Genomic DNA, 20982 nt, shown 5'->3' with positions numbered 1-20982 from the left:
GGCTGTTTTCACAATGTGTAATAATTTTTCTGGAGCCTGTGTTCACAACATTTAGAGGGTCGATTCAATGATACTTGAATATTAGTTTTTTCAAAGCGAGAGACAGGAACTGAGAGAGAGAGACCGAGATAAGAGGTTAAGAGAGTTTGACAGCCACCTTTCTGTATTTTCCTGTTGCGCATCAAGTGTGTGACAACAAAGACTGCACATTACATGCACACTTTTTTACTGAAATAAAATGTGGTGAAATAAAGATGAAAGCAAACGGAGAACAGAGACTCGGCAGTCAGAGGAACAGACAGACGATAGAAAGATGAGGTTGAAACGTCTACACTCCTAAGAATAAAGGTGCTATATAGTTGAACCAGTTTTGGATGAATGGTTCACAATACTTTTTTAAGATGATTAACAAACCTTTGGTGTCCCCAGAGTGTGTATGTGAAGTTTTAGCTTAAAATACTATATAGATAATTTATTACATCATGTTAAAATTGCCACTTTGTAGGTGTGAGCATAAATGTTCCATTTTGAGTGTCCTTTAAAATGCAAATGAGCTGATCTCTGCACTAAATGGCAGTGCTGTGGTAGGATAGTGCAGATTAAGGGGCGGTATCATCCCCTTCTGACATCACAAGGGGAGCCACATTTTGAATGACCTATTTTTTTTTCATTTACCAAAACTAAGGTACTGGGTTGATCTTTTTCAAATTTTTTAGGTTGATAGAAGCACTGGTGACCCAATTATAGCACTTAAACATGAAAAAAGTCAGATTATGATGTCCCCTTTAACATTTGAAGAAACTTTGTTTCACAAAAGGTTCCTTTTATGAAATGGTTCTTTTAAGAAACCTTTGACTGAATCATTCTTTGAAGAACCAAAAATGGTTCTTTGGCATCACTGTGATCAGATCTACAGTACGTCAAACCCTGATAAATGAGTGCAGCAATTCACTTTTTAGGATAGAGCCAGACTTCACGTGACATCAGTGAGAAGAAACATGGATGCATGTTTGAACAGTCTGAGAGGTTGTGATTGGCTGGGAAATACAATAGTTGTGTTGTGATTGGGTGGTCTTGAATGACAGAAGTTAATTGCTCTTTCATCCTTTTGGCTAATGTGTTGTGAAGTGCCAGTCATCAGATCTCACATCAAAGAACAGGATCGATTCTCAATCTTTGTGTCTCATGTGACTGCTTTTTCATTTTCTAGTATACTGAATGATTGAATAAGATGAAAAAAGTCACTGATTAATTAAATCCTGCTTTACATTGTGGTGTTGATGTTCATATCTCCAAAGTTGACTTTTTGTTGTTAGGAAAAGTACTTATAGGATATGTACAGTACAGTGACAAATGATGCTGATGTCTTCCAAAACGTTGATGTTAGAAATCTTGTGGTACCCACTTTGTGCTTATGCATTTGAAGCAAATGTGGCCATTTTAAGGGATAGTTCACCCAAAAATTAAAATCCCTCTGTGATGAGCCTCTGCGATGAGCCTCCAGGTGTTCCTGCTTTGGTCGACCGGTGGGAGTGGCTAGGAGACTCATTGTTTCGGCTGCTAATGAATTCCACCTGTGTCTTTGGTTTAAAAGGAAGTGTGTGAGTGGAAAAGAGGAGTGATTGCCTTTGTGAGGATGTCCTGAGTTTGGTGCTCCTGGGTTAAGTTGTTTTGTTTTCTTTAGTATATGATTTTGTTTTGGTTCTTTCTGATATTTTTACATCTTTTATCAGAAAGATGTTGCAGTAATTTTGTTGATTATTTAATTGTTTAATCTTACTTTTTCTATCTATGTTAAATAAAACATTTAATTACCCTTACCAACCACCTAGTCCTCCTCTTATTTGTCGCGGCTCTGAGCCAGTCGTGACACCTCATGTTGTTGTAAACCTGTAAAAGTGACTGTTTTGTGAACACAAAAGAAGGTATGTTGAACCAGTGGCGGCTGGTGACTTCTATTTTCGAGGGCGCACGATGCAAAGTTCGTCACAACATGTATGTAGCTCTTCATGTGTGTGTGTGTGTTTTAAAATTTGTGTTCGGCGCATCGACTGAACCTATGTGCATCACGTGTCTTGTCAAAAAATTGCCTGATGTTGCGTTTACACCAGCCGCGGTAGGGGCGGCAAAAACACGCTATTCGCGCGTAGTTGGGCGCTTGAACATTTGAGTTAATTGCTTCATTCAAGCGTGAAAGCCGCGCCTGAAATTCTAGTCATTCGAGAAATTCACGCGGAAATTCGCGTCATGGGAGGGGCTTCTGCAACTCCGCGGAGACTCCGCCACTCCACTAGCTTCCTGTAATCACGTCACTACTACAGCAAGGTCGTGATTGGTTAACGTGGTGCAGAAATCCGCCGAAGTTCAGATTTTTCAACTCGCGCGTTTCCCGCAGCAACGCTCAATTCACGCGGAGTACGAACCTTTAAAAGGTACAGTCCTAGTGACAACTTATTTTACTTCAAAATTTTTGACAGTGTACTTGCTGCTTAATATGAAGCCACAATTTATATATATATATATATTTTACATATTTTCTACAGTATTTATTTGAGAGATTTTCGCACAAGCTACAATATAAGGCCACACATTTTTGTAGTTCAATTGGAAGCTGGATTCCAGTTGTTTCTGGGTTCGATTCCCAGATAAGTGTGCTTGTATTAAAAAAAAAAAATTTTAAGTCACTTTGGACACACTTACATTTGACAGATGCTTTTATGCAAAGTTTGTCTGGTAGTGTATTCAAAAAACACTGTATTATTTGAAAAATATCTGAAGTCATCATTTTGGCCACAAACTGTAAAGTACAGTGTTTATGTTTGCCTATGCACCAGCATATGCATTACAGATATCATTTCCCTTGTAAGGCTGAAATGGTAAACATGTTCATCAGGAATATCCGTTGCACGCACACGCGTCTGAAATACTCATAACACGGGAGTGACATCCAACCAAAGCTAATTTTGACATGGTGTGACATCATGCATGAGAAATCCACAGACATCACTCTCTATTCCACATTTGTGAATACACGGTGTGGAAAAGAAATTTTGCACTGTTGCAGAAACGCAAACCTCTAATAAGCTCATAAATGTCTTTACAGTGTACTCAAACCCGTGTGCTGTATCCCAAACAGTGTTCATTTACTTAATTACAGTCAACAGAACTGGTATGATTGAATTGTAAAAGCCGCAGTATCGCCTGCTTTGTCTCAAACACGTGAGATGTTATGCCGTTAAATACTAGCTGTTCGGGCGGAGGGTTATATGGAAAATTAAAGCTGGTTCAAAAATCACTTTGCCAGTGTTGAAAGTGTAACCGAACCCCAACTTTTGTGTGTATGTGTGCAGGCACACGTGCATGTTGCTGGTATTGATTTTCATTAGCTGTGGTGTAGCATAAGAAGGACACCGCTCCTGTCGTACTTCATGAGCTTTTCTAGTCATCTTCATCTAAGTCAATGCGTAAACAGACACAAATGCACACACACATCTATTTTTCTTATTTTATTTCTAAGCCTCACCAAGATGTAATTTGTTCCAGCTAACTCACATCACATCTTTTGACCTATCTAAGGTGAATACTGTATGTTTTGTATATTACTAAGTTTTTGGTTAGATTTGCAATTAAGTTAGACTACAAGCGTTAAGTTTCCAGATAACCCATAATTTTAAAATGAATCCAGCATTAAAACCTCAAGTTTATTGGGAAATCAACAGCTATTTGTTTGAAGCACGAAGTAGCCATCCTTTGCTTATATTATAGTTTGCACATTGTGAGCATTGTAACCAAATTCATAAAATGTATTTTGGGAAGATTTACAGTGTTTTATATAAAGTGCCCTCCATAAGTATTGGGACAGTAAAGACAAAATTGCTTTGTTTGCTCTGCAGACAAGAAATCTGTAAGATGAATGTAAGGCAAAAGTACAGAATGTTAAATTTTTTAACATCTCATTATGTTTCCAACAAAAAACAACAACCTCTCTTCCACAGCAAGAAGAGCAATTTTGCCTTTAAAAAGGCTGCTTTTGTATTCTGGGTACTTGGACACCATTAAAAATTTTTAACGTAGACACTCCTACAAAACATTTAATTTAATAAAAAATGTACTGTTTTGGAATGAAGGAAAATTCAATTCAATTTTTTTTTGCGTAAACCATTCCTTCAACTAGTTACAGTAATGTATTTGGTTCAATCCGAACTGGATCACCATGTAAATACATGTTGGTGTAATGTACACAGTGTTTTTCAACAAAGTCAGAGATGAATTGATGAGATTGATCAGGTTTATTGAATGCTGATCACCAGCTCTTCCTCAATCATTTCAACTTAAGATTTTGCAATGCTGGACAGAATAGCCTGAGTATACCTGCTTTACTTTCTCTCAGTTCCTTTATCTCGCTCTGTCTTTGCTCTTAAGCAGACTATATCTCTGAAATCAATAGGTCTCATTGAAGCCGCTAGCTTATCATAGCTGCAGTCATGGGTGTCGGGGAGAAAAGCCCCAGTATTGAAGACAGAGTGGACAAGCTCTCATCTCAAAGAGATAGAGAGGAAGAGACACTGCAGGTATAAAGCAGTGCAGTTCTCAGGATCTCAAGTGCTTTGTGTCTCTCTGGTCTTCTTGTCTTATCTTATGTTATACACTGGTAGACATATATGAGGTCATGATTCGCACTCAAATACTGTATTAAAAATGTGTTATTTTATTTTACACAGATGTTGGTAACACTTTATTTGAAGGGGTTTTCATAAGACTGACATGACACCTTCATAATCATGCATGACACGTGCTATAAACATGAAAGAGATTTTATGACAACTGCCATTAAGTGTCATTTGTTCAAATATGTCATTTTTAATGCAAATATGACATTGTTTGAAATGTCTTTGTTATGACAACTTGACATAAATCAATGCATCATAACTTGTCATAAATCGGTCATAAACATGACATAGCAGAATTATCAAACTTAAGAATCTACCTAGTGTCACGGTTAGTCCGTGTCATGTTTTGTTTCTGTTCTGATCGTCGTCACCTGGATATTCATTGATTAATCACCTGATTCATTCCACCTCTTTGTCATTTAGTCTGTGTGTATTTATACCTGTGTTTGTGCTAATACTCACTGCCGGTTCATTGTCTCTGATTCCTTGTGTGTACCTGTTTTCAGTTTTAGTGTTCCTGTGTTTACTTACCTGCCAATGTTTGTTTCTCGTGTTTTGTTTTTTTGCTTATTTTTAATAAATGTTATTTATTCAGCCAGAACTTTGCACTTGCGTCCTCACTATTGTTACCAGTCGTGACACCTAGCTTTAGGGGTTAACATTACATTAAACTGTCATTTAAATGTCATTAAGTGTTAATACTATGTGAAATAGTTTTAAATAACTTCACAAAATGCAAAAAACACGTCAAAAGAGTATACTTAACTTTATGTATGTGCACAACACATAAAAAACTGACAACTAACAGAACTTGTTCTTCTTCACACAGAAGATACTGAAATTTTCTGACATTTCATTAATTTAATGTAATTAACTGTTTTTCCAGCAATATGGACCCAACGCTGTATGGCTTAACCCATTATTGTACTGTTTTCATTTAATTTTAGGTGAATCGGTCTCTAAATACAATAGAATATAATTCTATCAATTTTAATTATTATTATTATTGGATTATTGATTTTATTCCTTAAACAACTGGAGGAAACTTAAAAAACATTATAATCTGAAGTATATCATGACACTGTTATAAAACTATTTGACAGAGTATTAACACTAAATGGCATTTTAATGACAAATTATATTTGTTCCACTGTAGTTGAGGTCAAGAAAAGTATTCATGACGTTATTGTAAAACTATATATGGCAGAGTATTAACACTTGTATTAACACAAAAAGTGGTCAGTTATGCAGTTATGTTGTCTTGGTTATGTCAAGTTGTCATAACAAAGACATCTCAAGCAATGTCATCTTTGCATTAAAAATGACACGTCATGTCATGATTATGAAGGTGTCATGTCAGTCTAATCAACACCCCTTTAAGTAAAGTATTACCCAGATGTAATGCCTTCTTCAGTGTGTTAGCCATCTCCTTTTAAAAATGCCTATTGACTTGCCATTTCTCGATCCCATACCCCTCTCTCCTCCCTGTACTTTCTTCTCCTCTCCTTACTCACTGTTAAATAAAAGGCAAAAATGGCCATTTTATTTAAAAATATAACTTTAAAAAAAAGAAGCAACTAGAGTGCTCATACTACTAAACACCCTTGGTTTAAATGGTAGATCGGTTTAATGGTTAGATAGTTGCTTATGCTAATATCTGTCAGTCATGTTGTTCATTTTTCAGATGGTTCCCCTCATCAAGACAGCAACAGACACATTATTGAACAATCTGAAAACCCATGCTGAGTCTGGTGAAAGCTTTGACATCCACAGGTAGAATTCCTCGAGTATACGTTTCTGCAAACATGTTCTCACACTATATCATTTTATACATTAGCAATAAGGTACGAGGTCGTGATGTATTATAGAGAAAACCAGAGCTGAAGGGCGTTGTTAGGCACAATGCGAAGCTCGGCTCGATGCGCACTGCAAAAAAATGACTCTCTTACACTGCAAAAAATGATTTTCAAGAAAAAAAATCTTAGTATATTTGTCTTGTTTTCAGTAAAAATATCTAAAAATTCTTAAATTAAGATGCTTTTCATGATGAGCAAAACGATCCAAGAAAATAAGTCTAGTTTTTAGACCAAAAAAATCCAATTTAAGTTTGTGCATATAAAGAGAAAAAAAATCTGCCAATGGGGTAAGCAAAAAATCTTGAAAATTTTTCTTAAACACTAAATTCAAGAAAAAACAAGACAAATTGTCTTACCCCATTGACAGATTTTTTTTTTTTTTTTAATGCACAAAATCATTTAAATTTGATATTTTTGGTCTAAAAACTAGACGTATTTTCTTGGGTCGTTTTGCTCATCAAGAAAAAGCATCTTAATTTAAGAATTTTTAGATATTTTTACTGAAAACAAGACAAAAATACTAACATTTTTTCTTGAAAATAATTTTTTGCACCAAGTTTTTAGCCCAAAAATTACAAGAAAAAAAAAAACAAGCAAAAAAAATCTGCCAATGAAATAAGAAAAAATTTGCTTAATTTAAGTGTTTAAGAAAAAAGAAAACTTTTCGATTTTTAGATTAGACTTATTTTCTTAGGTCATTTTGCTCATCGACAAGAAAAAGCATTTTAAATGTAAGAATTTTCAGAAATTCTACTGAAAAAAATATAAAAATACTAAGTAAGAAAGTCATTTTTTGCAGTGCCGCTCCTTCAGCCGTGACTAATTCACATTACAGCACTAGCCGAGTACCTTATTGCTTTTATGAAACAGTTACCCCGCAACACAAATTTTAAAGCAAAAAATACTGTATGTATCAGTGCAACTTTCATGATGTAAATTCACTAAAAGCCTTTCTTCCGATGGAAAAAATAGTCCCAGTCTTCACATGTTTATGTTGCTAAAGCCCGATTTATAGTTGTGCGTAGGTTGTAGGCTATCCGTAGCCTGTACGTAGCTCTGCGTAGCCTGACGTGCACCTCGCAAAAATTTTAGCAGCGCGTCAGATCTACGCGGACCACAAGCGCTATGATTGCTCCACCAGAACCCCTCCCGTCAGGTAAAAAAAACTGCGTCATAGGTATTTACAAAGATGAGCCAAGCAATGTTCCCTCTAATTTTTTTCAGCACTGAGCAAATAATTTTTTTTCTGAGCACACATTTCAGTACTGTGAGGAATTCGCAACCACACGACCTGCCGAAAATGAACACGAGCCTGCGTTAACCATAGGAGATTCAAAGAGATGACAGTGTAGCGTGTAACGGGGTTTAGTGTATACACACGTATAATGTTCAATGTGGGCCTGTGTATAAATCCCAATACATGTAATTAACACTCTCTTTGAATTTACCAGGTACCTGGGTTTAGCAGATTGAACCGTTCACCTCAAGCTGAAAATCAGTTCTCATATACTACAGTGCAAATAAATAAATAAATAAAATACTTGTAAAAGTGTAACACTGTTTCATTTTGTTTGTAATCCAAATTCATGATTCACTTAAATGACTCTGTTGGGTTGAATTCATGAATCAATTGACTCGGTTCAAAGGACCGTTTGTTCCTTTATATAGTTCAAATAGTTCAGTTCAAAGTCAGTGTCCTGTCCTTTAAAGAAAATCCAAGAAAATACGGAAAATGAAGTTTCAGCGAATTCACGTCCTAGTAGTTGTCCGAAACAAAAAGGAAAAATACCCTCCTACCAGTTCTGATGAATTCAAAGCACAGCTCTGGTTGGCTCGCCTTTTTGTATACACCTTCACTTAATTGTCTCGCGTGTCCAAGATGGAGCAGGAGAACTTTACAGATGTTCGAAATTCTCACAAAAAAACCCAGCCTTGTAAAAACACAAGGCAGAACAGTAATTAATCTTCAGTTCAACAGATTTATCAATAAGCATCATGTAAACATTTCAAATAACAACCTAACTCAGGGTTTCAACACTTATTGAACATATTGACACTTAAAATTTTATTTTTTAATCACATTTACGTTACTTGACTGTTAACTTTCAAATGTAAATAGCTTCAGCTCGTTCGTTATATACCAACGGCCAATGTTAACAAACTAATAAAACTCATAGTTTGCTGCCAAATTTGCAACACTTATGCCACAATGTCAAGTTAATATTTAGAATATAACTCACCAAAGCATACATTTTAACTTCTTATTTAAAAGAAGAAGTTCATTCGAAGTGTTTTGATGCTCTGTGATTCTGCATTTGCCTCCGTTCTAATTCTCTATTTTGCTCTCTCCTCACTCTAGCGACAGCTTTTCCAAGTTATCGCATCACTTCAGGAATCCAATAATTTGTTTTAAATCACTGTTTTGAATCTGAACTTTTTCCTCTTAATAAATATTTTAGTTTCTTGAGATCGACCCGTGCAGCTGCTCATCTGGCTCGCTCTCACTCTGTGCTCGTCCGTGCTGGCAGCGTCACTGTGTGAACTGAATGCGCTGCTACCATTGGCTCATAAAAGTGTCTGTCACCGTAGCAAGATCAGCGATTGGTTGAAAGTTTCTTTCCTTCTAGAACACTCGCCTTCTCTCTCTCTTAATTCTTTTACAACAGCAAATGCATCAATGAATATGTGCGGTCTGAAAAATGTGCGCGGTCTGACAAATCTATTGCGCGGCCACTTTGGCTGGCCTGCGCGGCCCGCGCACAGCGCGCAGCTTAGAGGGAACATTGGAGCCAAGTTGAGGAGTGATTTAACTCAACTTCATCAAAAGTCGTTGTTTATTTACTTCCATCATTGCTGGTCTTCTCAAATTATACACAACAAGTTGCTGTTTCTTCTTCGTTTGTGGGTTAACTTGCTAAGCTTCTTCTTCTTTGACGTTCGCGCTGCTACTGTGGTTACACGGGTGGTTACTGCCTTCCAACGGTCTGCGCCTGTGTTTGCACGTCGACGACGACGCAAAAGTATAAATGAAAACCGACGTGGATCCTACGCCGTCGCGGCTACGCCGTAGGACCTACGCACAACTATAACAAGCCCTTAAGGGTGGTTGCTGCGCAATTATACACAGAATCATTGGGTGCAGCGGTCATAGCTGTTTTATCGTAAATAAAACACAGCTATTGACCAATCAGAATCAAGGACTGGAACTAATCATTTTATAAATTACAATATGTTTTAGGCATTCTGTGTAGAATTGGAGTAAAGGTTTACTCAAACATTCTTGAGCTACTGCATGTTACTCTGTCAAGCTCGGCTAATTTTTGAACAAACAATGTGTTAATCAGCAAATAGCTTACTTCTATGCATCTCTGCATTTTAAGCTGTAAAGTGTTTTAACATCTAATTACACACTTCAGCTTTAATAACACAATGTGGTCTCTTTCTGCAGGTGTTTCGGCTGTTTCACAATGGATGTAATTGCCAGTGTTGCATTCGGTACGCAGGTGGACTCTCAGAACAATCCTGATGATCCTTTCGTGCACCAAGCCTCCAAATTCTTCTCCTTCACCTTCTTCCGGCCCCTCGTGATCTTTTTTAGTACGTCCCACCAGAGCACATCCAGAGCACAACCTGCTCTAAATATAAGCATTTATTTCTGTCTCATTATTTAGCAATGGATATCACAGCTTGTAAAATGCTCCCACCAGACGATAATATGAAACGAATTTTCATTATGCTGATATTATAATTAGCATATTTATAATATGAGAAGGTTGAAAAAACGTTCTTGCTTTCTTTCAGTCGCATTTCCATTTCTTCTTAATCCTCTTGCCGGCCTCCTCCCCAACAAATCGAGAGACAGCATGAACGGTTTCTTTATCAGCTGTATCCAGAAGATCATTAAACAGAGAGATGATCTGCCAGCAGAACAGGTGTGACCATCCACAGTTAGTAAATGAACGAACGAGACACCTGACAAACAGTTTTTATGATCTTGCGTCTCTTGTTGTCTACAGCGACGTAAGGATTTCCTACAGCTGATGCTGGATGCCCGGAGCAGTAGCGAGTGTTTTTTGGTGGAGCATTTCGATGTGGTCAATCATGCTGATGAACAGGCCTGCCCAGAGCAGGAGACGGCCAGCGGGCAGGAAAACAGTCAAAGCCCCGGCCACGAATCCACAAAGCGTGTCCAGCAGAAGAGAATGATGACGGAGGATGAGATTGTGGGACAGGCATTTATCTTCCTGTTGGCCGGCTACGAGACGAGCAGCAACACGCTAGGATTTGTGTGCTACCTGTTAGCGATTCACGGAGACTGCCAGGACAGAGTCCAACAGGAGGTAGACGAATTCTTCACCAGACACGTAAGAATTATTATTATTATTATTATTATTTTGAGCTTTTTTTTTGAGCATTTATTATTTCACATTATAAAAAATTGGTTTCATAACTGACATTTTCTTTAAAAGACCTCATTTATTTGTAGATAGGATAGAGAGGATAATAAATAATCCTTATCAAATCATATCATGAGACCAGTGACGATTCACACACCCCTAATAAAAAAACATACATTTAAAGGCACAATATGTAATTCTTGCTTTAGGAACCATTAACGAAAAACAACAGTAATCACAGCTTGATGACCCTGTTATTTCATCGGACGCACGTGTGGTAACGCAATTATGCGTCTTGAGTCTCTGTCTGTCTGACTAGTTGCTAAACTGAACTCTTGATCAAATACCTTGTCGTAAATAACAAATGGTTTTGGTTTCCTAAAGACGAGGGAAGATGGCGATTATGGATTACCACTATTTGATGGGAGGTTTGGCAGCTGATCTGTAGTTACAGTAAGATTGCATACATTATATAGATCCTTTTACAGCTCACATGATCCAATAGCCTGCGCTTGCATTTCGGCAACAGAAGTGGTGTTATTCCCCATTGGTTCTAACATGTTAGCAACTCATAAAGTTGATTAAAACGGTTTCCCAGCATCAAAATGTCTGGTTGTTGTGTTTGGTTGCACTAATATAATATACAACCCCAAATTAGAAAAAGTTGGGACACTGTAGAAATTGTGAGTAAAAAAAGGAATGGAATAATTTCCAAATCTCATAAACTTATATTTTATTCACAATAGAATATAAATAACATATCAAAAGTACAAAGTGAGAAATTTTGAAATGTCATGCCAAATATTGGCTCATTTTGGATTTCATGAGAGCTACACATTCTAAAAAAAGTTGGGACAGGTAGCAATAAGAGGCCAGAAAAGTTAAATGTACATATAAGGAACAGCTGGAGGAGGACCAATGTTTAGGAATAGTAATGTTGTCCCATTCTTGTCTAAAACAGGCTTCTAGTTGCTCAACTGTCTGAGGTCTTCTTTGTCGCATCTTCCTCTTTATGATGCGCCGAATGTTTTCTGTGGGTGACAGATCTGGACTGCAGGCTGGCCATTTCAGTACTCAGATCCTTCTCCTATGCAGTCTTGACATTGTAATTGATGCAGTATGTGGTCTTGCATTGTCATGTTGGAAAATGCAAGGTCTTCCCTGAAAGAGACGACTTCGGAATGGGAGCATATGTTGCTCTAAAACTTGGATAAACCTTTCAGCATTGATGGTGCCTTTCCAGATGTGTAAGTTGCCCATGCCACATGCACTCATGCAACCCCAAGCCATCAGAGATGCAGGTTTCTGAAATGAGCACTAATAACAACTTGGGAGGTCCTTGTCCTCTTTAGTCCGGATGAAATGGCCTCCGAGTTTTCCAAAAAGAACATCAAATTTTGATTCATCTGACCACAGAACAGTTTTCCACTTTGCCAAAGTCCATTTTAAATGAGCCTTGGCCCAGAGAAAACGCCTGCGCTTCTGGCTCATGTTTAGATACGGCTTCTTTTTTGACCTACAGAGTTTTAGCTGGCAACAGCGAATGACACGGTGGATTGTGTTCACTGACAATGTGTTCTGGAAGTATTCCAGAGCCCATGTTATGATCTCCATTACAGTAGCATTCCTGTATTTGATGCAGTGCCGTCTAAGGGCCCAAAGATCACGGGCATCAAGTATGGTTTTCCAGCCTTGACCCTTACGCCCAGAGATTGTTCCAGATTCTCTGAATCTTTGGATGATATTATGCACTGTAGATGATGATAACTTCAAACTCTTTGCAATTTTTCTCTGAGAAACTCAGAAAACTATGTTTCGCCGCAGCATTGGGGGAATTGGTGATTCTCTGCCCATCTTGACTTCTGACAGACACTGCCACTCTTACAGGCTTTTTTATACCCAATCATGTTGCCAATTGACCTCATAAGTTGCAAATTAGTCCTTAAGCTGTTCCTTATGTGTACATTTAAATTTTCTGGCCTCTTATTGCTACCTGTCCCAACTTTTTTTTAATGTGTAGCTCTCTTGAAATCCAAAATGAGCCAATATTTGGCATGACATTTCAAAATGTCTCACTTGATGTCTCATTTGATATGTTATTTATATTCTATTGTAAATAAAATATACATTTATGAGATTAGTAAATTATTCCATTCCTTTTTTTACTCACAATATCTACAGTGTCCCAACTTTTTCTGATTTGGGGTTGTATTTATATACAGATATATGTATCTGGCCACTTTATACGTACAGTGCAGTATTGTGAGAGCGATTGGAGACTTAAGTGGATGGTTTGCAGTTTGTCTGCTCTGCTACTTCGATCATTTACTCTTCTGTATAAAAATAGCACTTGCAATGATGATGGTTCCTCTGCTGACTTAATGTCTTATATGTGTGCATAATATGCTGCTCATGAGAAACACAGAGAGAGAATCATGACTGATTTTTGAATTAAAGCTGTAATCTGTGCTGGAGAGAGCTGGAGAGGTTGAATGATGATGAGGAGGGTCAGTTGTGGAAAGAACAGCTTTTAGGGCAGCTTTTATGTAAATGACTGATGTTTGTTTCTCAATATTATTTTGGGGGGTCACATTTCCCTGCATAACTTAAACAAAATGTTCCTCATAATACAGCTGTAATGACATTTTTGAATACATAGAATATTAAATGTGTGTCCTCGCGTGCGCGTGTGTGTGTGTGTGTGTGTGTGTGTGTGTGTGTGTGTGTGTGTGTGTGTGTGTATGACAAACTGCTAGAGAGAGGATAATAAGATAATGGAGAGATTATGATCAGTATTCAGTGGTCTCTATTACTATTACTCAATCAGGCGTTTTTGAAACCCCTAAATGTTACACGTGAACATGTGAATGATATCTCAAATCACATGGCTTGTTAAAGAAAAGTGTACTATTGACATTACATTTACATGTGCGGTATGTTTATGCATTTGGCAGAAGCGCATTTGGGAGGGGTTAAAGCTATTTCATGCTTTCTAACTTATTAACACTATTTAAAGGAGTACTCACCCCCATGTCATCCAAAATGTTGATGTCTTTCTTTGTTCAGTCGAGAAGATCTAGCGAAACGTGAAAAATACAAAATAAGCACTTTAAAACTACAACTTTTCGTCTTGCACTAGCCGTGTGATGTGCCAGCACGCCCTCACGTAATTGCGTAATGACGTCGAAAGGTCACACTTACATCTATGAAATGCACATTGTGGACCATTTTAAACAATAAACTGACACAAGGACATTAATTAGTATCATTCCACATATGACAGCGTGTGAACGGTCCTCTTTATCCACACTTGTAAACACTGGGCCAGTAGTTTCGCATACGTCACCCGTGACCTTTTGACGTGATGACGCAATTATGTGAGGTCGCGCTGGTGCGTCACACGGCCAAGACAAGAAGTTGTGGTTTAAAAGTAATTTTTTTTTTCTTGCCGAAAATGATAATCGTTTTGCTAGATAAGACCCTTATGCCTCGTTTGGGATCGTTTAAAACCCTTTGAAATTGCGTTGAAACTGCAATTTGTTGGGGTCCAATAAAGTCTATTAAAATGAGAAAAATCCTTGAATGCACCCTTGTTTTCAGTAAAAATATCAAAAAATTCTTAAATTAAGATGCTTTTTCTTGATAAGCAATACAACCCAAGAAAATAAGTCTAGTTTTTAGACCAAAAATATAAAATTTAAGTGATTTTGTGCATAAAACAAGCAAAACAATCTGCCAATGGGGTAAGCAAAAAATCATGAACATTTTTCTTAAACATTAAATTCAAGAAAAATTCAAGAAAAAAGTTCTTACCCCATTGGCAGATTTTTTTGCTTGTTTTATGCACAAAATCACTTAAATTTGATATTTTTGGTCTAAAAACTAGACTTATTTTCTTGGGTCATAAATTATTTTTGTTGAAAATTATTTTTTGCAGTGTTTTTCCTCAAAAAAAAAAAAAAAAACGTACTTTCGTCTCCACTGAACAGAGAAAGACATAAACATTTTGTATGACTTGGGTGTGAGTAAATAATCTGGATTTTTTTAAAGAAAATGGAGCATTTCTTTAAGATTTGGATTCCTCATGCTAAACATAGGCAAAGTGTCAAAAAAACAGTTGGATGTGTAAGAGTATTTCTGTGCACCAGGGTTCGTACAAGTTTTGGAAAGTTTTTTGCGAATATAAAAGATTAATATGTAAAAATTGTGCTTAATTTTTTATGGGCAATTTCAGTGCAGGAAGTACAGTGGAAGTCCTTATATGGGAATAGCACAAAATCAAAATCAACCAAAGAAGTGTGTTGTTGTTTGTGAGGGAAATTTAAACTTGTGCAGCTTCCCAAAAAAACAGCATTATGGAAACAATGAATATAGTTTGTTTATCAGGGGTAGCAGCGGAGTTGTGCGTGTGTGTTTGTTTAACTCTGAATTTTGTTGAAATGGGCCGGTCCCAACCAGGTCATGAGATGCAGGGGTTAAGTAAAACTGCATCAAATGTCTGTGTTTTTTGTCAGTCGGCGCCTAAGTGCATATAATGTAAATGACACGAACTTGAAGTGAATCCTAAGTTATCCAGAAATAGTGGGATCATGTTTTGTGTGTTTCTTGCTCCAAATGTGGTACGTCTCCAAGATCTGGCTTATTTGGAAAGAATTTGTACAGCTGATCTGTTTTTATAAATCTGATTAAACTAAAAGACTTTGGATATATGAAGAATGTAATACTACTCTATAGGTACTCAAGATTAACATGAGATAAGTGGAAACAGCATTTTAGCGATATAGTGTGTTTGCTAGGAATCAAACGTCAATCCTCTTAGTGATTAGACTTTTGACTTGGAATTGTAAGCAACCACATAGCAATGCACTAAAAACATTTAGTCTTTATAAGCAACCACCCAAAACACATATGCATTGTGGCAGTGAATTTTGCAAAAGCAAGTGCCACTTCCTAAAAAGAAACTGAGGATCATTTTGGTGCCAATCAATACAATGTTGCTTTGAGATTTGAGATGCATCTAATGGCTGAAAATAAACAGGGACTTTATAAACCCAGACCTGCATCTCTTGAATCTTAATACCTGCAGCTCAGGGCTGGCAGTCGTGCACCGGAGGAGAGGATCAAACGCAGAGTCCTTCTGTGAACTTCTTTATTTCATTCATCTTTCTCTTCCTCTCTTTCAATTTAAGCACTCCCTTTCCATTTCCAATTTCTCTTCTCTTGAAGTTAGAGTCTTTTTCTCATAACAGAGGGAATAAATGTTCAGAGCTGCATTTAAGAGTTCATTTATCATTGGTAGAACGCAGGGTCGACCGGAATGCCAACGGGGGTCTGCCGAATGCATCTTTACAGTGCCGAACACATGGAGGGCCCTTTGAATTTAAACATTGGTCTGGGTATAATGCATTGATATTTTATGCGTGTCATTATGTCAGGGTAAAGCACATCTTTTGTTTTGATAAATAGAAAAACAAGATGTTTTTCTTTCTTTCATTGTATTCTAAGAGCTATTTGTTTGGGAATACGGTCTGAGGAATCTCTCATAATGCATCATTTGATTGATGGTTTTCTTATGTAAGACATCTGGCAAAGAGCCGCCGGCATATCACGCAACCCATCATGCTTTACATTGTGTCCCTTGGTTTTTGAGGTTAGCCCAAAGATCTCCGTGATGGAAAACAAACCAACGAGATGTTTATAAACCCACTTGAAGTTCTCATATAAAAAGCTTATAAAACCAGTAAGCATTATAGGAGCACAGCAATAAAACTCGAGCCCAGCGTTGGCCTTACGTCCATGGTATAGTTGGCAATAACTTAATACTCTGTATGGATCCCCAGCTGCTTGATATAAAGAGAGACCCCATCTGGCCCTGGTGCATATTGAAGGTCAGTCTCATCTACCCTGCTGCTCTAATGTCTATCTGTGCTCTTGTGTTTAACTCAGGGAAAAGTATCCTCGAGTCCTGTGTCAGAGCAGTTTTAGTCTTTAAATGCCCCTCACCGCGTGCAGTTTTAAGCTTTAAAAACCTTCTCAAATGTCAAACTCTCCTCAAACACCCTACTTGAGAGCAGCTAAAGTGATTTTGGCAGCTAAAATGTACTGGAGTGTAACCGCTTCTGTGCAACGGGGAAAGTGTTTACCTGACTCTTTCTGGTGGGAAACAATATTTAACCAATCACAAAATAAGTCGAAACTCAGTGTTCCTGCAGTTTAATTGGTGGAGGTTCGGAAATATCAAGGTCATGGGTATGATTTCCAACGAACACATGGAGTAAAATGTGTAGTAGTTTGGATACACTGCAAAAAATGACTTTCTTACTTACACTGCGAAAAATTATTTAAGAAAAAAAATTCTTAGTATTTTTGTCTTGTTTTCAGTAAAAATATCTAAAAAATTCTTAAATTAAGATGTATTTTCTTGATGAGCAAAACGACCCAAGAAAATAAGTCTAGTTTTTAGACAAAAATATCAAATTCAAGTGATTTTGTGCATAAAACAAGCCAAAAAATCTGCCAATGGGGTAAGCAAATTTTTCTTGATTTTTTTCTTGAATTTAGTGTTTAAGAAAAATTTTCAAGATTTTTTGCTTACCCCATTGGCAGATTTTTTGCTTGTTTTATGCACAACATCACTTAAATTTGATATTTTTGGTCTGAAAACTAGACTTATTTTCTAGGGTCGTTTTGCTTATCAAGAAAAGCATCTTATTTTAAGAATTTGTAGATATTTTTACTGAAAAGAACACAAAAATACTAAGAATTTTTTTTCTTGAAAATAATTTTTTGCTGTGTTTATTTTGCTTATCAAGAAAATACATCTTGATTTAAGAATTTTTAGATATTTGTACTGAAAACAAGACATAAATACTAAGTAAGAAGAAAAAATGTACTTAGTATTTTGTTAATAAACCTTGAATGCACTCTTGTTTTCCATAAAAATATCTAAACATTCTTAAATTAAGATGCTTTTTCTTGATAAGCAAAACAACCCAAGAAAATAAGTCTAGTTTTTAGACCAAAAATATCATATTTTATGCACAAAATCACTTAAATGTGATAGTTTTGGTCTAAAACTAGACTTATTTTCTTGGGTAGTTTTTCTCATCAAGAAAAAGCATCTTAATTTAAGAATTTTTAGATATTTTTTACTGAAAACAAGACAAAAATACTAAGTACAGTTTTTCTTGAAAGTCATTTTTTGCAGTGTAAGTGTCTGTCAAATGTACAAAGAAAGCCAAAATGCAAGGCAGCATCTTCAGAGAGTTGGGTTATTTTTAACTCATGTTGGGTTAATATTGGACACAACATACCGTTGGGTTAAAATTGACCCAATGCTGGGTTATTATAACTCATGATTGCATAACACAACAACCCATCCTTGGGTCATTTTTAACCAAGCATTGGTAACTTTTAACCCAGCATGTGTTTTTTCCAATATTTTCCCAATATGGGTCAAAAATAACCCAGCTATTTTAACAGTGCTGTATATGAGTTGCTATATTTCAAGTCTTCTAAAGCTTTACGTTAGGTACACATATTGGCATTTTAAAATAGGTAATTTATGTGTTATTTTAAAACACACTGCAGATCTACACAGTCAGAATATATGGTCAAAAAAGGGTCCCAAGCTGTCACTGGGGCAGTGCACTTTTAAAAGGTGCTATTATTTATAATTTAGGTACAGATATGTATATATTTGGTACCAATATTTACCTCTGAGGTATTAATATGAACTTTTTAGGTGCAAAGGTGTATTTTTTGAAAGGGTACCACCCCAGTGACAGCTGGGGACCATCTATTTTGCAAGTTTGTGGTTTGTCTTCCAAAAAAACTAAAGGAATATAGCACTTTTGTGTCCTAAAGAGCTCTTTTATGGTGCCTTTTGTCATTGGCTTGCTTGGACAAACTTTCACTTTTAATTTTCCAAAATAAATAAAGTCATATGGGCTTGGAAGGACACAGAGGATGGTAAATGTTAACAGTATTAACATTTTGGGGTGAATTGTTCTTTTTCATCACTGTGGAGGTGATTATGATAAATTACTTCTCACTTACACGCCCGTGACCTTAACAAACTATATGTCAAGGGTGAATTCTAGAATTACCGTCATCGATTTGCTACGGGGACAGTTTAAGTGGCAAGCATGTAAATGCCTTGCTCGACTGACTTGGTGAATGTGTCGCAGGCTGCACATATTGTATCTTCTGGTCTAGCCTTTCATTTTCTCTTCCTGGGCTGCGTGGTGCCTCCCTGGGTGCCTGTCATTAATTTGCCTTTTTTATCTGCATAAATAACAGGGATCTGAAGCGGAGCGCTACCTAATGAGTCATCTAGAGGTGGGAGACGAGGGCAAGGGGGGGCAGAAATCGAATGAAATTACACGTTTCCAACTAAGACCTCTCCCACAGAGCGATAGAGAAAGAAAAAGAAATGGTTTGGCTCAAAAAGAAAGCCGACAAATCGTTTAGACACATTTTTTAAATGGCACAATTTGAAAGCAGTAAAATTATGTATAATAATTATATTTTACCATTATGTGCGTTTATTAACCCTTATGGGTTGTTGAGGCCATTTTTGGCCTTTTTTGTCTTAATTTGGGTCAAATGGAATGATTTTAGTGACAAATCTTATATTGACAAAAATTTTGAGAAAATGCTTTAAATATATATATATATATATATATATATATATATATATATATATATATATATATATATATATATATATATATATATATATATATATATATATAATTAGGGAGAAAAAAAATTATCTGATGCTGCACAAAAACTAAAAATGGATCAAAGCCAATGTTTTTACTAATCTTTGACATGCCTAAAACTGTGAAAAAGGCAAAAAAAAAAAAAAAATCCAGTCCACAATCACTTTTTATATTGAAAATTAGCTATTTTGTGTATTTTTCGCCCAAATCAGTGACATCACTTATGAACTTGGTAATAAAGAGTTAATATCATGAAATTTTTGTAAACATTTGGTAGTTTTGATCAGTACTGCACTGTAAAAAAATTCCGTAGAAATTGCAGCTGGGTTGCCGGTAATTTACCGTAGATTTAAATTTATGTTTTTTACTTGCAATATTTTGTTCAAAGTTAAATGAACATTAAACATTTATAAGTATTTGTCTTTTCAGAGTAAAACTAAAAAAACAGCATCAAGCAAAGCATTCTGGGAAACAAAATCTGGAGCAAAAAAACAGAAAAAGGTTGATGATGATTTCTGATTCCCAGAATGCTTTGCATGAGGCTATTATTGTATAGTTTTATTCTGTGAAGATAAAGACTTGTTAATATTTAAAATTTATTTAACTTTGAACAAACTCTTGCCAGTTAATAACATAAATGCAAATCTACGGTAAATTACCGGCAACCCAGCTGCAATAACATTGTAATTTTTACGGATTTTTTTTACAGTGTGGGGGTGATTAACAGATGCATGCAAAAAAATCAGATACATTTTTACAGCCATTTAATTTAGCAGATTGTATCAATTCATACAGTTACAAATTGCCATGAGATTGTGTTGCTAATTTCACATGACCACGAAGTGAATTAACCCTTGTGGGTTGTTCAAATTTACTACACTACAAAAAATTAATTTCTTACTTAGTATTTTTGTCTTGTTTTCAGTAGAAAAATCTAAACATTCTTAAATCAAGATGCTTTTTCTTAATTAGCAAAATAACCAAAGAAAATAAGTCAAGTTTTTAGACAAAAAATATACAATTTAAGTGAATTTGTGCTTAAAACAAGCAAAAATATTGGAAGATATTTTTGCTTGTTTTGAGCACAAATTCACATAAATTGTATATTTTTTAGTCTAAAAACTAGACTTATTTTCGTAGTTCACTATGCTCCGTCGCATAGTCATCGGTGTATGAATGTGCGCGTGAATGGGTGAATGTGAGGCTAATTGTAAAGCGCTTTGGATGGCTATAGGTCTGTTAAAAGCGCTATATAAATTCAGTCCGTTTACCATGCTCATCAAGAAAATATATCTTTATTTAGTTTTTAGACAAAAAATGTACAATTTAAGTG

General features: G+C 36.2%; 1 protein-coding gene across 1 annotated transcript in view; it reads left to right on the top strand.

The window, feature by feature from the left end:
- tbxas1 (thromboxane A synthase 1 (platelet)) overlaps positions 1-20982 on the top strand; it is a 104919-nt gene that overhangs the window by 54527 nt on the left and 29410 nt on the right. The window contains exons 7-10 of the mRNA XM_065283492.1: positions 6355-6443; positions 9975-10123; positions 10328-10458; positions 10543-10890. Coding sequence (XP_065139564.1) covers positions 6355-6443; positions 9975-10123; positions 10328-10458; positions 10543-10890 — 717 coding nt within the window. The remainder of the gene's footprint in view (positions 1-6354; positions 6444-9974; positions 10124-10327; positions 10459-10542; positions 10891-20982) is intronic.

Source organism: Paramisgurnus dabryanus, chromosome 9 (assembly GCF_030506205.2).
Source record: "Paramisgurnus dabryanus chromosome 9, PD_genome_1.1, whole genome shotgun sequence".
Classification (NCBI taxonomy): Eukaryota; Metazoa; Chordata; class Actinopteri; order Cypriniformes; family Cobitidae; genus Paramisgurnus; species Paramisgurnus dabryanus.
The sequence above is the reverse complement of the archived record's forward strand: the minus strand, read 5'-3'. Positions and strand labels throughout refer to the sequence as shown.